The sequence below is a fragment of the Anomaloglossus baeobatrachus genome, chromosome 1 (assembly GCF_048569485.1).
Source record: "Anomaloglossus baeobatrachus isolate aAnoBae1 chromosome 1, aAnoBae1.hap1, whole genome shotgun sequence".
Taxonomy (NCBI): domain Eukaryota; kingdom Metazoa; phylum Chordata; class Amphibia; order Anura; family Aromobatidae; genus Anomaloglossus; species Anomaloglossus baeobatrachus.
Window position 1 is genome coordinate 672033506 of NC_134353.1, and position 17880 is coordinate 672051385.

The 17880-nt window shown below is 42.1% G+C and overlaps 1 protein-coding gene across 1 annotated transcript in view; it reads right to left on the minus strand.

Annotated features, from left to right (window-relative positions):
* The window catches only part of LOC142248375 (sodium-dependent serotonin transporter-like), a 183063-nt gene extending 166380 nt beyond the window's left edge, over window positions 1-16683 (minus strand). Inside the window, exon 1 of the mRNA XM_075320045.1 lies at window positions 16458-16683. Within this exon, the coding sequence (XP_075176160.1) occupies window positions 16458-16668 (211 nt within the window). The 5' untranslated portion in view covers window positions 16669-16683. The remainder of the gene's footprint in view (window positions 1-16457) is intronic.
* Window positions 16684-17880: the final 1197 nt, after the last annotated feature.

The window sequence follows — 17880 nt, forward strand, 5'->3', positions numbered from 1 at the left end:
ACACTTCACTAAAAGACTTTCACGGGCACCGGTGGTGACCGCCGACTATCCGGGCTCAGCTGGAGCCCATCGAGGCAGAGATCGGTACTCTGGGGCAGCGCCTAAACTACCTGTCAGTAAAAGACTTGGAACCGCAACCCCTGCCTCTACCTTTCCTTTACCGGCGCCGGCGCCCAGTGCTGCAGCACAAACAGGGACTACAATCACCCCCGCCATACTCCTTGTGGTAATCCCACTCCTGCTGTGGGGAGCGACACCATACCGGCTGCACTCGACATCTGCCCCGGTGAGAGACCCTGCAGCGCCGGCCCCCATCCCTGGCCGCGTACCACAATTAGTGTCACAATTAGGGATGATCGAATACCTAAAATATTCGGCTACGCCCATATTCGACGAATAGGTCGCCGCTATTCGACTATTTGCGAATATTTGATGCGCAATGTAAGTCTGTGGGAAACCCAAATAGTTACCGAATAGCAACTATTCAGGCTTCCCATAGACTTACATTGCGCATCGAATATTTGCATAGCGGTGACCTATTCATCAAATATTCGCAAAGCTGAATATTTGTAATATTCGATCATCCCTAGTCACGATCATCCTAAAAGAGTTTCCTAACCTTCAACTACTACCTCCATCCTCCTTGCCACCCTCCTTCCTGTACACCTCGGGGGAACGGAACCAGGCCAGGCCACCCAGTGACAACGCAGAGGATCTCTACCCCCAGTTCGGCGACGAGTAGATCAAAACACCTACCCCGTGGGGCGCTACAGGAGCAGCTTGACCGTATGGTATGCAAAAAGTGCCCATCAAGCCAATCCAACTTGTGGGAGGGTCTGTAATGGGGTATGCAACAGAGCAGTAAGGGACACCAGGCCAAGGAACAATCCAAAAGGCTTTATTGGAACCACAAAGATAAAGCACCAAACATAAATATAAATTTAATAAAAGGCTGCAAGGAGTCCACAACAAAACAAAAGATCCAGGGGTGCCTTCCGGTATTCCAACGCCAGGGAAAATATGGCAATGGTCCTTATATGAGTTCCTTGAGTCCAACAGGGTGAACAACAAAACACAATCCCACGTGGCCACTGATCTCCAATCTGTGAGAGTCCATACACAGGCTCTATGATCCAGCCTCAGCTATAAATCCTACTCCTTCTCCAGCCGAGATCCAACTAACTGAACTAACATGGGTCTCATTGTTCTTCTCTCCTGGGATAGCCCCTAAGGTGGGCCCACCTCCCCCTGGACATTTGATACATGAATGGACTTTAGACGTCCTGGCTCTGTTCTTTCTACCAAGTTGTGGATTGCAGGAGTCCCATGCTGAGAAGAACAAGCAATCTCCCAGCAGAAGCAGTACAAAGGAGGGACAGACTATTACACCATGAGCACAAGCGGGGGAGGGACACGCTGTTACAGGGTCTTCTGGAAGTATGGGGTGAAATATCTCCAGATTACCTCAGCAAATTAACAGCTAGAATGCCAAAGGTCTGCAAACCTGGAATTGCTGCAAAGGAAGCATTCTTTGACACAAGCAAAGTTTGAAGGAGAAAGTTATTATTTCAAGTAAAAATCATTATTTCTAACCTAGTCAATGTTTGGATTATATTTTCTATTATTATGCAACTCATTTGATAAATAAAAGTATGATTTTTCATGGAAAAGACAAAATTGTCTGGGTGACCCCAAAATTTTGAACTGTAGTGTAAAAGAGTAAGCAATTGGATATAGAGAATAAAGGAAAGTTCAGTGTCAAATGTGACCCCAAGACAGTGAACGAGCGAGTATAGGTAGGTTAATGGAGGTGGGACAACACGAGTAGACATGAGCGAACCTCTGGAGGTTTGGTTCACAGGGCATATTCGAACCTTAGATAAGGTTCGGTTTGTGACCCTAACTTGAACTGAACCTCAATGGAAGTCAGTAATTGGGCAGTTTGTGTCTCCGCCCACATGCTGACAGCCATAAGCAAAACACTTGTGGGAGAGGGTAGGCGGGATTTATCAATTTTTTTTATTTTTTGTCTGTGTGCATACTACAGCTGATCACGCTGATTTTACCCCGTTCAAAATCTGCATGCGTCTCGCAGAATCATACCCAAGCACAGCGCTGCTCACTGAGTGGTTTGCTTTTGTAACTCACTTGAACTTTGAACCCGAACTCCTCTTTTTGGAAGTCGGTTTCCAAACCCAAACCCGAACCTTAGTTTTGCTCATTTCTAAACATGAGAAGTTCAGTTTGGGGGAAATTGAGTTTCATGAGTTTCAGATAGAGGGAGGATATGATTTAAGATTGTAGGGTGAGAAGAAGGAAGGAGCCTTGTAATTGTAACAAAAATTGTGCAAAAATGTCCTATCTAGTTGATTTTTTTCTAGGAATTAAGTGTCCAGATTGTCAGCTCTGAAGTTGGTGACTGGATCTGTACTTTATGACTCAGGAGGGAGCAGAAAGTTTCAATAGTGGTGTGATGATGGTGGTGAAGTAGACTTGTTTGGCCAGATGAAGAGCAGAGTTATAAGTTTTGAGCATGAACTTATAATGGATAAAGTCTTCTGCTGAAAGTGATTTTCTCAACTAACACTCGGCACACCTTGGAGAAACTTGTTTGCAGCATGTATGTCTCGGACGAGTCCCGCCCCAGCAGTAGTCGAACTGCTCAGATCCGAGTGTCACTACTCGTGACTCGAGGGTCTCCGGACCCGGGGGCTCAAGTTCATTCCGAAACGTGATGGGGGTTATTTACAGGGGAGTTAGGTAGTTTGTGACGCCACCTGTGGTGTGCGGTAATAGGGAGTAGCGCCGCTGCCGTTGGAAGTACCCGGGGTGATGGAGTGGGGCAGCCAGATGACATTACCCTCCACAGTTAGGGAAAGGCCCCGGGACCCTGGATGGTGGGATGGATTGCAAGGGGAGCGCAGGCTTGCTGGTAACAGGGGTTAATCAGGTACTCACTCAGAAGGAAAGCAGACGTTGACAACGTGGTAAACCAAGTCTCTGGGTGCCGCTGCCCTCTTGGGGAGCTCATCCGGGTTCTGTCCCCTGCAGCACTGCCTGGTGGTCTGTAGCCTGCCTCTGTGCACAGAATTTTAAAGTCTCCAGATGGCTCGTAACCTTGGAGCTGTCTGGGCTCCGCTCCCTACTATGGGTAGCAGAGGAGCTTGCTCTCAGGAGATCACGCTTGGGATTTCAGTGGGCTGCTTTGGTTGGAAAGCCCTATCCCCTTTGTTGCGCTAGTTCCCCCGATCTCTGACCTTCGTGGGAACAGTCCATAAAGGCCCTGTCCTCCGCAGGTTAATTGCCGGGTTGCTTGAAGCCTCTCCCCGACCTAGGGTACAGTACCCCGACGTACTTTCGGCCCCAGGCCGGCTATTGGACTGCAGCTGCCGACTGTCCTCCTAGACTAAGCCAGCACCCAGTCCCAATATCCCGCAACCGGGTCTCGGGCTCCTCCAGGCCCAGACCACCGCCTGCAACCCAATCTGCTTCTCCCCTGGGAGCTCCAACTCCCAGCTTCCTTGATCTCCTCACTGCTTGAGGGCTACCACTGAACTGACTTGTCACCTCCCACCTCCCTGCCTGACCCCTCGGTGGGCGGCCCTACTCCAGCTTAGCAGCCTACTAGTGTGCCTGACAGGGTGTGGTGCGAGGTGTGATTACGATTTTTAGGTGCTGGTGGAGGCAGTGCCGCAAGTTGGGAACCCAGAACCAAGAGGGGTTGAGTCCTGCACTGGGAGATAAAGAGCATGCAGTACCCTGTGACGACCTGACTAGTCCAGGGTTGTCACATGTACAAGGGTTGCCATCTCCTGTGCAAGGTTGTTCTGCATGTAGTAGTTGCTACTTCATCCATGGAACAATATTGTCAGAGTATGAGGTTGTGTGCACACGTTATGTGCATTTTTGAGTCCAGATTTGTCACAAAACTTGAAGAGAATCCTGATGCCAGCAAAGTCAATGAGGATACTAAAGTGTCATGCACAATTTGCTTAGTTGTGACTTGAAGAGTTGGTGCAGAAAATACTCTACTTTTTTTGGATGGACAATAAAACATGGAAAACCAAAGAAAACAAGGATTTTCCAGGGAAAAATATTAGGAAATATGCTTCCCCGAGTAATGACTTGTATATAAGGCAAAATTAAAAAGAGAAAAAAAACACCTCCTCTACCTCTTTAGTAGCTGGGCCATCTATCACCATATTTCCCAGTCGCCTATGATTACCGTAGATGACATAAAAGAGGGGGAAATAAAACTACACCTAATGATAGTGTTGAGGATAAAGAATTGAGTATCCAAAAATACTTAATTCAGCCATTTCATAGACTCAGTTATATAGTTCAGTAGATGTGAACTAACACACATATTTGTGAATGCTTTTGTTTCTTACTAACATGTATATATGTATATTGCATATTCAGTGTATTTTCCTTAGACTCAGTATATACTAGGATATATATATATATATATATATATATATATATATATAGCTTGAAGATGGCTGCTATTTCCTGTTCTACACCCAAGACAGATGGACAAAGGAAAATTCCTGGAGTCTGGACTGACCAATCCAAGAAGGATGTGTAGATCTCTCTACGTCATGAAGCCCTGCCCTGCGATACTTGATTGGACTAAAACTTTTGTTTACACCCCCTTACTGCTCGGTCTAGAGTTTCTTTAAAACAATAAAAAACACACTTGGTCAAGAGCCAGTCATGGAGATAGATATAACTGACTTGCTGTGCAGTTATTTATTCTCGTGTGCACACATGACATTTTTAATTAGAAACAGCAGCCGGATATCGAGAGATCCTTTGAGTCTCATCATCATCGTCATTCTGACCTTGACAGTTGGCGCGCCAAGTGTGGGGCCACCGAGAAGGATGAGTCAGAGCTTCCATTTTCCGGACGTCTGGGGGCTACTCCACAAGTATCCAGGTGTCGCTCGATAGGATTGATCACCCTTCATTTCACGGTAACCATCATATATATTGTGTGTGCTGTTTTACCTGTGGTTCGAGAGACACCTGGCGAAAGGGGGTGGTCACTAGTCCGGAGAATGGTAGTGCACCGGAGACCTAACGGTGTGACTGTCACTCGCCGGTGAGCTACAATGACCCAGCTTCCAAAGGGGCTAGGTGTAGGCTTTAAAGTATCCGGCTGTCTGTATTTCTGAGCTGTAAGTAAGGTAGAAATGGGGGGCTTTTTGAGTAAGCTGTTGATTTGTATATAGGTGTATGGTTAATCAAGCTTGTGATATCTCTGTTTGGTTCTCGGAGAGTTAATTGTCTGTTATTGTTCACGGAGGGAGAGGAAACGGAGGCTAAGGAGCTGCTGTTTTTGTTCTGTGAAAAAGCAGGGGGGGAAGTTAATCACCCACTGCCTGCAGTTTTTTTCTTTTTCACTGAGAGCGAAGAGGCAGACTGCGGGGGTCTGGTGGAGCCCAGGGACATCCATAACAGTCTTTCTATTGAGAACAAAGAATGCGAGAGGGGGGAGCAGAAGCCCACAGAAGCAGCTACATCCTTACATTCTTACACTCAGAGGAAGCAAAAAGGTGGGGGCCATATGTCCACCAGCTGCTTAAGAAAGAGCAGAGATCGAATTACATAGCTACGTCCCTGCTGTCTTTAAGCTGAGAAGCAAGGGGGGTGGAGGGTGAAGAGGCAGACACCGGTGGTCAAAACAGCGCAGCTCTTTGGAGCGAGGAGAGAGGAGGGGTCAGTGGGCTAATATACAGGAGATGGCTGCAGCCTTTGTATAGTACAGCAAACAGAGTTGTAATGATTTGAAAGAAAGACAAGTGTTATTTTGGTTTGGATTAGAGAGAAATTAACTGGTTTATGCGTTTTTCAGCAGTTTGTAATCGTTGGTTTGTTTTTGGAACAGAGAGATAAGGGAATTGGCGTATCCCCCAGTGTTTTTTTTTATATAACACATCGATTTCTGTGTTTATAGCCGGAAATAGGAACACGTGGAGAACGGTATTAGTATCCACGTGTTGGACGCTGAAAAAGTGTGTCTTCTTACACGGGAAAGAGGGGGAGGGATTCCGGTGGTGGAGAAAAGTGTTTTGAACCAGCGTATTCCCCTGAGTATTAACTCATGCACTGCTATGTGAGAAGCCGGAAAAATAGGAACGTACGAGGAACGGTATTGTATTCGTACGTTGGACGTCGAAGTGTGTCCTTATTGCATAGTAGGGAAGTGGGAAGAGGGTTCAGTTGGATGTGGCCAATCCAACTAGAGCACTGTATACTCTGTTCAAGAAGAGATTGTTTTTAGTAGGAGCTGAGAACGCTGTCGCCCTAGTTACAAAAAAAACGGGGAAAAAAAATATAAAAGATTGCAAAAAGTTGTGTAATATCGTTGGACTACCACTAGATGGCAGGCTGCAATCCATGTATTGAAGTTCAGATTCATCTCCAGTGAGTTTATAATGAAGAACAAAGACCCCATTCACTGTCTGTTGCTGTTTGTAGAATCACTAAATGTTTTTCTCTAGCGGTGCCTCATTGTTCTCCTTTAGAAGTCATTATATCTGGTGCTAATCAAATCTCTCCTTTCTATGCTGGAATGCAAATTTACAGACACTAAAAGTATCCCTGGTTTACTACGTAGTTCCAGCCACTCCCAGTAAACCCAGGGAGTCACAACATGGATGCTGCACCCGGAAGTCAGGTGCCTGGAACTTCCTGTGGCAGCCGTCTTGCTACACCCACTGATGGCAGTACACCTCATAAGCCACACCCCTCGCAATGGCTCTTTGTTCAAAGCTCTCCACCCATCCCCCGGTGGGAGGTGTTCTGTGGTATAAATGACTAACACATTTGAATAAGTATAAATTGTATATTTGTTTACTCAGCTATCCAATACATGTAAGTCAAAGATAAGTAAGTGAAATTTTTTACTGAATTGATAAAGTCAGAGATAGGAATGGAATGTGTCTTTCCCCAATAGTGACGTAAGTTTGGTTTAACCCTTAGAGTTCAGGATTTCCCATTTTTAGTTTACTGCTTATACCGGAATAGGGAATATTAGATTTCATGGGATGTGCGATATAATTTGTGTTGTTTTGTTTTTAATGGCGATTTATTTGAACAATATATTTTTATTTTGTGACTCTATCACCTTTTCTGTTTTTATGATTATTTCTAAACAATTCATATATTTTTGCAGGTTAGTCGCCTAGTCACAGCTGTCATTTAATCATGTCTCAGTTGTTTCTACTATGAAAGGTTTTTCTTTTCTTTATGGATACAGTGTTGTTTATTGTAAGGTTTTTAAAATTTCCCAGTAATGTATAGTGTTGTGAGATGTACGTTATTTTCAGTGTTTGTTCATTTTAGGTTTTAGTATGTGGCTAATTTATTACCTGCTGTTTTATCTTTTCTTTTAGGGAATACCAGTATAAAAATGCTGAATTTTGCCATATTGGTAAATAAACAATTAAACAAGGGGGAAATAAGGTATTAATTATATTCTACAGTTTCTTCGAGGGTGCAGTAGGCATATTAGATAGGTTTTGAAGCTGACCTTTTTCCCACAGGCTATGTTTATTAGATTACTATGAGGTATATCTGTTAACTGAAATAGGAAAGTCTTGTCTTATATGTTTATTTGTTTATTTGTTTGTTTATTTATTAAGTATTCTCAGTCATGTGAAGTATAGATGACCACTAACTGTATTATGATCAGAGATGAAGTTATAAGAATGATCTAATGTATATTTTTTAGTTTTTGTTTTTATAGATGAAACCAGATGGTGATCGATTCTGCATTGGATATGCTGCTGTTTACACCACATGAGGTAGTCTAAATTCGACCACTCCCTCCAATCCTATTGATACAGGAGACAGTGATGCATTAATGCCTCTCTTGATGGGTAGAACAGGAGTGGGTAAGAGTCTTTAGAGGTGTATGTAGGTTGTAGATTTTTTCCTGTTGTCAAATGAATTAGGTATGCCGAAAAGAAAGTCTAGATCTGAGCTGATGGATTCGGATGGAGATCCTCGCACAGGTGCAGCTGACCAAGAAGCAGTGAACGGGCCTAGAGTTGAGAGTCTTTCACCAATACCGACCATGCCTTGGTGACACCGTTCACGTCAGTGACTTCTGTCACTCCTTGTGTTCTTAAATCCTAACAGGAACAAGCGATACAACAAGGAATAGACTGTGACATGCAGGGAGCCAGCTGACTGAGGAAGGTCTGTGGACAAAGGGTGGTAAGCTTTCTCTGCCATGAGAGCTCTTCTTAATGATGGCCCAGGTAACATCTGTGAAAGACAATTGTCAGTGTGTGCTTTGGTGACGCCAGGGTTCAGTACCCAGGTAGGCAGATTCACCCAGTCTCGTGAGACAAGTGCCTAGAACGAAGTGAGAAAAAACTGTAAAGAGTCCGTAGAAACACCCTGCACCTGCTCTACCCATTTTTAGAGACTGCAAACTGATTATAGATGTATATCATGAGCATGTTGTATGCAAGTCTGTGCGTGTTGTGTAAATCTCTCTCCAGGTTAGGTCAGAGGCATTCCAGTGCAGAAAACGATATTGTTGAGAAGCACATGAAGGTGGTATGTAAAGAAAAATGTGTTTACAAAAAGTGTATATTTTATAGAAAAGTGGAGACTGGCAAATTGTGTACAAAATGTATATGTTTTGTTTTCTTTTCGTAATAAACAAGTCTTTATGTAAGATGTTATTAGTTTAGCACAGACATGTATATTTTTATATAATTGACTGAATAGTGTGATAATCAGGTGTATTCTCCAACTCCAGATCTTAAATTAGAGCTATTAGCATATGGTCTCCAGTCAGGAGACTGATTGATCCTAAAGGACAAGCGAGAAAGAGCCATGAGTCAACACTAGAGGAGCTGATCCAACCACAGAAACATCTATGGATCCACACCTCGCATTGCAGAAGGGTTAATCAACCAGAGCTGCACTGAGCGTTCTGCTCATACTTATCCTTTTCAGAAAACCCTGTACAGTTTTAGATCAGCATTGCCAGAACAGTTAGAAGAGAGGACTTAGGGAACCTTGAGACATGGGAAAGTCCAACTACAAAGGGTGAGGACTCGCCTAGGAGTCCTTGGTCTCAAACCGGTGAAGAAAACCCCTTTCCCCTTTCCGCCCATGTTTCAACGTTCAGTTAGGCAGGTTTTCCAACAGATTTTTCTACCTCTCTTCCTAAGGGAACACAGTACCCTTAGAATTTAGAAATGGCAGAAGTAAGTCTTTAGGGGGGACTGTTGAGGATAAAGAATTGAGTATCCAAAAATACTTAATTCAGCCATTTCATAGACTCGGTTATATAGTTCAGTAGATGTGAACTAACACACATATTTGTGAATGCTTTTGTTTCTTACTAACATGTATATATGTATATTGCATATTCAGTGTATTTTCCTTAGACTCAGTATATACTAGGATATATATATATATATATATATAGCTTGAAGATGGCTGCTATTTCCTGTTCTACACCCAAGACAGATGGACAAAGGAAAATTCCTGGAGTCTGGACTGACCAATCCAAGAAGGATGTGTAGATCTCTCTACGTCATGAAGCCCTGCCCTGCGATACTTGATTGGACTAAAACTTTTGTTTACACCCCCTTACTGCTCGGTCTAGAGTTTCTTTAAAACAATAAAAAACACACTTGGTCAAGAGCCAGTCATGGAGATAGATATAACTGACTTGCTGTGCAGTTATTTATTCTCGTGTGCACACATGACATTTTTAATTAGAAACAGCAGCCGGATATCGAGAGATCCTTTGAGTCTCATCATCATCGTCATTCTGACCTTGACAATAGTCACCAGAGTGTAATTTTATCATTTTACTACCTTATATTGGTATATGTGTGACATAGTCAGACACATCCTGTTAAATTTATGAATTAGGGATTCTGAAACTCACAACACCTATGGGGACAATGCAAGAACTGCCAAAAATTAAAAGGAAGAGGGACTCTGATAAACTCTGTACTAGACATAAAGGAGGGCCTCATGCACCAAGTGCATTGGCTAACAAAAATCAGAAGTAAGGTCTGCAATACACCCCGGAAGACACAAAGGAGGACCTCAAAATTTGTTTTTCACATTTTGAAGGAGTAGGACTGGAAAAGCCTATGCACTATTTGCAAGGGCTGCCAATAATTTGGAGGGTCTCCAATATATCCTGGAAGACACATAGAGGAGTGCTTCAGAAAACCTTTTTTTCCATTTTGAAGGAGTGGGACTCCTAGACTGGGAAAGCCTATTCACTAAGTGCAAGGGCTGCCAAAAAATAGAAGTAGGAACAGCAATACACCCTGGAAGACAAATAGAGGAGTGCTTCAGAAAACCTTCTTTTTTTTCCTCACATTTTGAAGGAGTGTGACTGACTGGCAAAGCCTATGCACTAAGTGCAAGGGTTGAAAAAAAATTTACTCCTGGGTGGTATAGAAATGTAGAGGCAGGTCTCATACAGTACAGACCAAACGTTTGGACACACCTTCTCATTCAAAGAGTTTTCTTTATTTTCTTTACTCTGAAAATTGTAGATTCACATTGAAGGCATCAAAATTATGAATTAACACATGTGGAATGAAATACTTAACAAAAAAGTTTGAAACAACTGAAAATATGTCTTATATTCTAGGTTCTTCAACGTAGCCACCTTTTGCTTTGATTACTGCTTTGCACACTCTTGGCATTCTCTTGATGAGCTTCAAGAGGTAGTCACCAGAAATGGTCTTCCAACAGTCTTGAAGGAGTTCCCAGAGATGCTTAGCACTTGTTGGCCCTTTTGCCTTCACTCTGCAGTCCAACTCACCCCAAACCATCTCGATTGGGTTTATGTCTGGTGACTGTGGAGGCCAGGTCATCTGGCGTAGCAGCCGATCACTCTCCTTCTTAGTCAAATAGCCCTTACATAGCCTGCAGGTGTGTTTGGGGTCATTGTCCTGTTGAAAAATAAATTATGGTCCAACTAAACGCAAACCGGATGGAATAGCATGCCGATGCAAGATGCTGTGGTAGCCATGCTGGTTCAGTATGCCTTCAATTTTGCATAAATCCCCAACAGTGTCACCAGCAAAGCACCCCACACCATCACACCTCCTCCTCCATGCTTCACAGTGGGAACCAGGCATGTAGAGTCCATCCGTTCACCTTTTCTGCGTCGCACAAAGACACGGTGGTTGGATCCAAAGATCTCAAATTTGGAATCATCAGACCAAAGCACAGATTTCCACTGGTCTAATGTCCATTCCTTGTGTTCTTTAGCCCAAACAAGTCTCTTCTGCTTGTTGCTTGTCCTAAGGAGTGGTTTCCTAGCAGCTATTTTACCATGAAGGCCTGCTGCACAAAGTCTCCTCTTAACAGTTGTTCTAGAGATGTGTTTGCTGCTTGAACTCTGTGTGGCATTGACCTGGTTTCTAATCTGAGCTGCTGTTAACCTGCGATTTCTGAGGCTGGTGACTCGGATAAACTTAAAGCAGTAATCAAAGCAAAAGGTAGCTACTTTGAAGAACCTAGAATATATATTATCAGTTGTTTCACAATTTTTTGTTAAGTATTTCATTCCACATGTGTTAATTCATAGTTTTGATGCATTCAATGTGAATCTACAATTTTCAGAGTCATGAAAATAAAGAAAACTCTTTGAATGAGAAGGTGTGTCTAAACTTTTGGTCTGTACTGTACATATCCTGAAAACTTTATGAAGAAAAGCATCATACACACCCTGGAAAAATTCAGAGCAAGTGCTGAATAATGACACCTTTGATTTGGTGGACAAGGAGAAGGAAATGAAAATGGATAAACCATGAGCTGTATACTGTTTTTTGGGTGATAAGGAGTGCATGGGAATACACCAGAAAACAAAGGCTTTAGATTCTGCTGCTGTCATCCAGTGGGGTTGAGAAGTCTGGGCCAATCCAGGTCTTGTTCATTATGATAAAAATCAGCTTGTCAGCATTTTCAGTTGACAGGTGGATGCACCTATAAGTTATTATGCCCACGATTGGCACTAAAAACCTGCTGTGACAAAACACTAGCAGCAGTGCAGGCTTGCATCTCTATGACTTAGATGGACAGTTCATGCCACATGTCCAGCTTAGATACCCAATAGTGGAGGACACTGGTCCAGCCAGCTAATAACTCCTTCACCATCTTCCAAAGCTTTTCTTTCCTTGTCTGACTACCATTGCATCAGGGCCTGGGCACTAGGAGGGTCTAATGAAATTGTCCGAGACCTTTGACAATTTTCCCCTGCCTCTGTTGGATTTGGTGTGTATTTCCCTCCTCTCTCCTCCTTGGTTGCCCAAGGAACTATGACCTCTGCTGCCGCCATTGTCAGATGTGAATTTTTGTGGTAATTGGTCGACTAGAGCCTTCTGGTATTGCACCACTTTATTAGTCCTCTCTGCAACAGGAAGTAGAGATGCAAAGTTCTCCTTGTAACATGGGTTGAGAAGGGTGATTTATCAGTGTTGGCCAAAATGGGTATAATGCAAGGGTTATGGAAAAGGCAGTGGGACATAAAGTTAGCCATGTGTGCCAGAGTCACAACAAGCAAAACTTCCCTGTCCCCACCAAGAGGATGACTCTCCATCTCTTTCTCCTCCTCCTCTTCTTTACATCCACACTGAACAGATGGGATGAAGCTGGTGTGGGTAGTACCCTTCGTAGCACAGGCAACCATCTCTTGTGCCTCTTCCACCTCCTCCTCAGCCTTCCCTTCCTCATTATCACCCAATCCGAGCTGTGTTGATGAGATAAGGCTGGTTTGGGTAGTATCACCCTGTGTGCTTTCTTCCTCCATTTCTACCTGTTCCTCCTGCAAAGGTTTATCTTTGATTGTGAGCAGTGAGCATTTGAGTAGACACAGAAATGGGATGGTTAAGCTGATTATGGCATCATCGCCGCTCACCATCTTGGTTGATTCCTCAACCATCCACCACCTAGTCTTCCACTTCCACACTCTGGTGCTCCTGACTTGATGACTTAAGATCATGACTTGTTGGCAACTCTGTGTCATCATTATCTACCTCTTGAGACACTAATTGCCGTTCCCCACTGTCATCTTCTTGTGACCATGGCTGTTGAAATATTTGTGCATCATTACAAATGATCTCCTCACGTCCCTCTTGAAACATGCAAGGCGAGAGGCCAGAAACAATAAATGTAAATCTAAAGAGGTTCTTGGAGTGTCAGAGTGTGGGATCACTTGTGTCCTGCGAATTGCCAAGGTGAGTGGAAGGAGGATGAGGGTGAGGATTATGTGGTCTAGACTCTTGGCTAGTGAAACTGGACCATGTGGAAGGGTTTTCCTGGGAAACATATTGCTGTAAACCCTGCCTATATACCTGCTCTAATGCCGAACTATCCCTCCCCCAGCAGCTATAAGTGACTGCAGGTAACAGCAGTGTTACTACAAGAAAGGACAGTATTTAGCCCTGAAAAGGACTTTTAGTTTTTGGTTTCAGGAGCAGTATAAGTATAGAAGGACTGTTTTGCTATAAACCTTGTCTATATACCAAACTATACTGATACCTTCAGCAGCTATCCTTACAGTGACTGCATTTTCCAGCAGTGTTACTACAAGAAAGGACTATATTTAGCCTTGGAAACGACTTTTAGATTTAGGTTTCAGCAGTAGTATAAGTATTGAAGAACTGTCTTGCTATAAACCTTGCTATTATACTTGCTGTACTCTATGATCTCCCTCCAAGATAAACTCTCGCTGAACTGAAATGTGCCCTGCATTGGTTATCTGCTAACATACAGGACGAGGACTCAAGCATGGCCCTCAAGCAATTGCACTACTCATTCGATTACTAAGCATGCCTGGGCACGCTTAAGAGGCAACTCAAATAGTAAGTATATATTTTAACGGTTACTACATTACTCCTACTAGTATCTATTATCATAGACAAAAGAGTCCTTTATTGGTGAAAACAAAGTAAAATTGCTCCACTATGGGAACTGATGATATCACCACAGATATCATCAGGTTTACAAGAATCGGTCACTAGACAATGAAAGTACAATGATAGGTCTGGAAAACTACTCAACTGATAATAGTTTTGAAATTGTAAGTTTATGTCGCTACAAAGAATATTGGATTGAACCTCAGGAGCTTCTTGTTATGCCTTTGACTATAACATCCATGTGGTAGCCTATTCAATAATAAAAGAATAAAAAAACAAAATACAGATTAAAAATTCAACATTTAGTGACAAAAAACAAAACACAAAAAGATTTTCCATTTCCTATTCATAACTAAAGATTTAGTACAAGTATGAAGGCCATAAAGAAGTCATCATAATGATCAAATTGAAGCAGAAAAAAGTATTGATGTTTTTGTGCTGGCAAATATATTGTGCCTACTGTGGAAGTGTAAGAAAAAAATATATGGATCCATCATCAAATCAACTTTATTCCTAATGAATTTTATTTTGAACATATCGGAAAGCAAAGCTCTTGTAAACTACACTTACACAACAAGAAAAAAAGGCAGGAAAGACTACATTGAATAACATTATGGATGGACATTGATGAAAAAAAACAGAAGACAGAACAAAAACAATTAGTTCCCTATTTATGTAAATAAGACTATGTATTAGGGAATTAAATCATAATTGTTATTTGCATAAAATAATTTTAAATTATTGTACCTAGGAATGTGGACTTTAATTTTACCATAGTCCATCGTGCATCTGACGGAACTGAACACTCTGACGTTTACAGCTGATCAGCCTTCATTCATGATTCATGTGTTTTCTATAGCTAGGTTTCTGTAGACTGTATGATATAAAGCACATGTATTTTCCACTAACTGTACGATACTATTATATCCTATTAAAATGAAGCCATAGCGTAACAATAATTAAAGGGAACCTGTAAGGTCTCTTATGCCTTCCAACCACCAGCATTCACATCTATATGAGTAAATTCGCTGCCTAACTAGCCTTTTCTAATGTTATTTATTTAAAGAGAACCTGTCAGGTGCAATATGCAGCCAGAACCACGAGCAGTTCTGGGTACATATTGCTAATCCCTACCTAACAGTCCCAGCCTACAATAGCATAGATAAAGGGATCTTGAGAAAAAGTATTTCTAAAGATCCCATATGATATGCTAATGAGGCCAGTGACTAGTCGCAAGGGCGGGACTTCCCCTGGCTAGTCGGCCCCCTTAGCATGTTAATACGCTCTTATTGCCATACTAACATGCTAATGAATGTGCAGTGTCAGAGGATGGTCATGCTCACCTCTCTGCTGCTATTGTGTCTTAGTCCTGATTTCGGTTCAGTGCGCACTACATGTGTTTGAAGCCAGGACTCGTACACCTGGCTTCATAGTGCACATGTAGTTCCGTTCATGCGCAGGACGTCTCTCTGAAGCTGGGACACGTACACTTGGCTTCAAAGGGACTCTGACAATGCCGAATTGAGCCGCCCACAACGTGAGATTTCTAGCTTGTGTAAATCATGTTTTCACACCCAAAAGGGTGTTATAACATAGAAAGAGGGCCTTGACTAGTTAAGGGAACTATGGTTCCATCAACTAGTCAAGGCCCTAATTAGCATAGGAAAAGTGGAGCTTATAAATCCTTTTTATAAACATTTAGTTAAGTGAATAACATTATACAGGGCTGGTTAGGGAGGGAATTTAGTTATACAGATGTGAATGCTGCTGGGTTGGAGGGCATAGGGGACCTAACAGGTTCCTTTTAGCTATCTAAAGGATGTGATTGCTTACAATATCTTCAAACATGTAAGTGAATATATTTATCATATCTGCAAATAATCTAAAGGGTACTAAAGAGTATTTGAAGTAGTAATATACCATGAAAAAAAATGTACCATTTTATATAAAAGTGATTGATTAATTCATTCATTCATTCTTCCTTAAGTAACACTAATATTGATAAACACTAAAATTCAAAATTACAGCGACTTGAAAAACAAAACAGTAATGCATTATTACGATAATAAGCTTCAGAATCTCCCTGGTTCCACTGAAACAAATACAGATAATGATAAAGGTCTGTTTCTTGCGGCTGCAAAACAAATATTAAAATGTTTTACAGCTTACATCTTCTTAATGTCAGAGTAAGGCTTAGCTTAAAACTTAAATATTGTTTTCCAGTAAATACAAATACAAAGTATGACAATAGCTATCACTTATGCATTTGCTTTAAAAAAAAAAATTGAGTTCAAAATCTAGAAAATCAAAGAAACAAATTTGCACATTACTATTAATTAATATGATTAATGTATTATAATATTAGACTTTAATATTGTTTAGTTATAGAGTTTATATTAAATTGTAAAACTTTGTATAAAGGTAATTAATTACTACATTTTTTGATTAGTGTTTATCCAAAACCAATTAATAAAAAAATGACTGCAACTGACACTAACAAATATTCTAAGTTGCAGAGGCAGCTATATAACCTACCTCCACCGTTCTGATAGCAGATGTATGGGAACCTCCATACATTTCCCAAGTCAACTGCAAATCCAATGACAGAGAGAAGAAAGTCCATCTTTTTGCTCCATTTGTCTCTCGAATCAGTCTGAGAAATTGAAAGTGGTAATGTGTTGTTGGAGGGACCTGCATCATGTTTGGAGTGCTTGTCTCCTGGAGCTGAGGAGTTCTGCTCTGACATGATGCCTCTCGGTAAGCCAGGCAGGATTTCAGCTGAATAAGTATAAGTCAGGGAGAATTTCTTAATGCAGTTGATGGGAGGCAGAGAGGAAAAGGAGGAGGGCACAACATAAAGTGGATCCTCCACCTTCACTGTGCCAAATCCAAAAGCATAGTTCTTTGTGAATAAAGGAGATGAGATAAAACAACTGTGTATTGGGGTTTTTTTTAACTGTGATTTCTTCTTTATGTAACCTATTTTGTTTACAACTAATGTGATAAAAAAAACAATAACTTGCCATTATCAGTGAATAAATTATTTGATTTTTTTTACCTAAATATTTTCCAAATCTTGATGAATGAATGAATTAAAGCATGATACTTAACCCTTGTTTGCAAAGTTAACATAATAGTAAAAAGTAAAATAAAATAATATATGAATTGTCTTGCCAGACACTACTGCAAATACCTGATTGCCTTATGCATTCATGTCAGGAAGCAATTGAGTATATGTAGCAAATGTTGATGTACAGCTAAAAAATAATAATAATGTGATACTATTAGTGATGAGCGAGTATGCTTGTTACTACTCGGTACTCGCACGAGTATCACTGTACTCGGGCTACTCGGCGGGGGACCGAGTAATCTTGCGATACTCGTGCTGTACTCGTGGTCTTCATCCCTGCATGTTGGCGCTCTTTTGAGAGCCAGCCCTCATGCAGGGGTTGGCTGGCAGACCACTGCAATGCCACAGCCCTGTTAGTTGTGGAATTGCAGTGATTGGCCGGCCCGCACAGCGTGACCGAGCCTTTATACCGGCGGGCGTGCTGTGCTCTGCTCACAGCCATCCAGACAGTCAGTGCAGGGAGAGGGTTGCTGCTTCAGGGAAAGGTTTGCGGCCCTTTATAGTTAGTTCCGGAGCAGGGCTGCAAACAGTGTGACCAGAAGTCCTTCTCAGGACATACAATAAGTTGTATACAGGCAGGCAGAGAATAGCCAGGTCGGAGTACAGTAGCAGAGTCCTTCTCAGGACTATTGTTGCTATATACAGACAGGGTATAGCCAGGTCGGAATACAGGCTAGTGACCAGAAGAGTCCTTGTCAGGACTATTGTAGCAGTATACAGGCAGGCAGGCAGGCAGGCAGGGTATATAGCCATTCCTAGTGGTGACCGTATACCAGCCTTCATCATATCTGGGGCTGGTGTACACAGTCTAAAACAGTCCAGATAGTG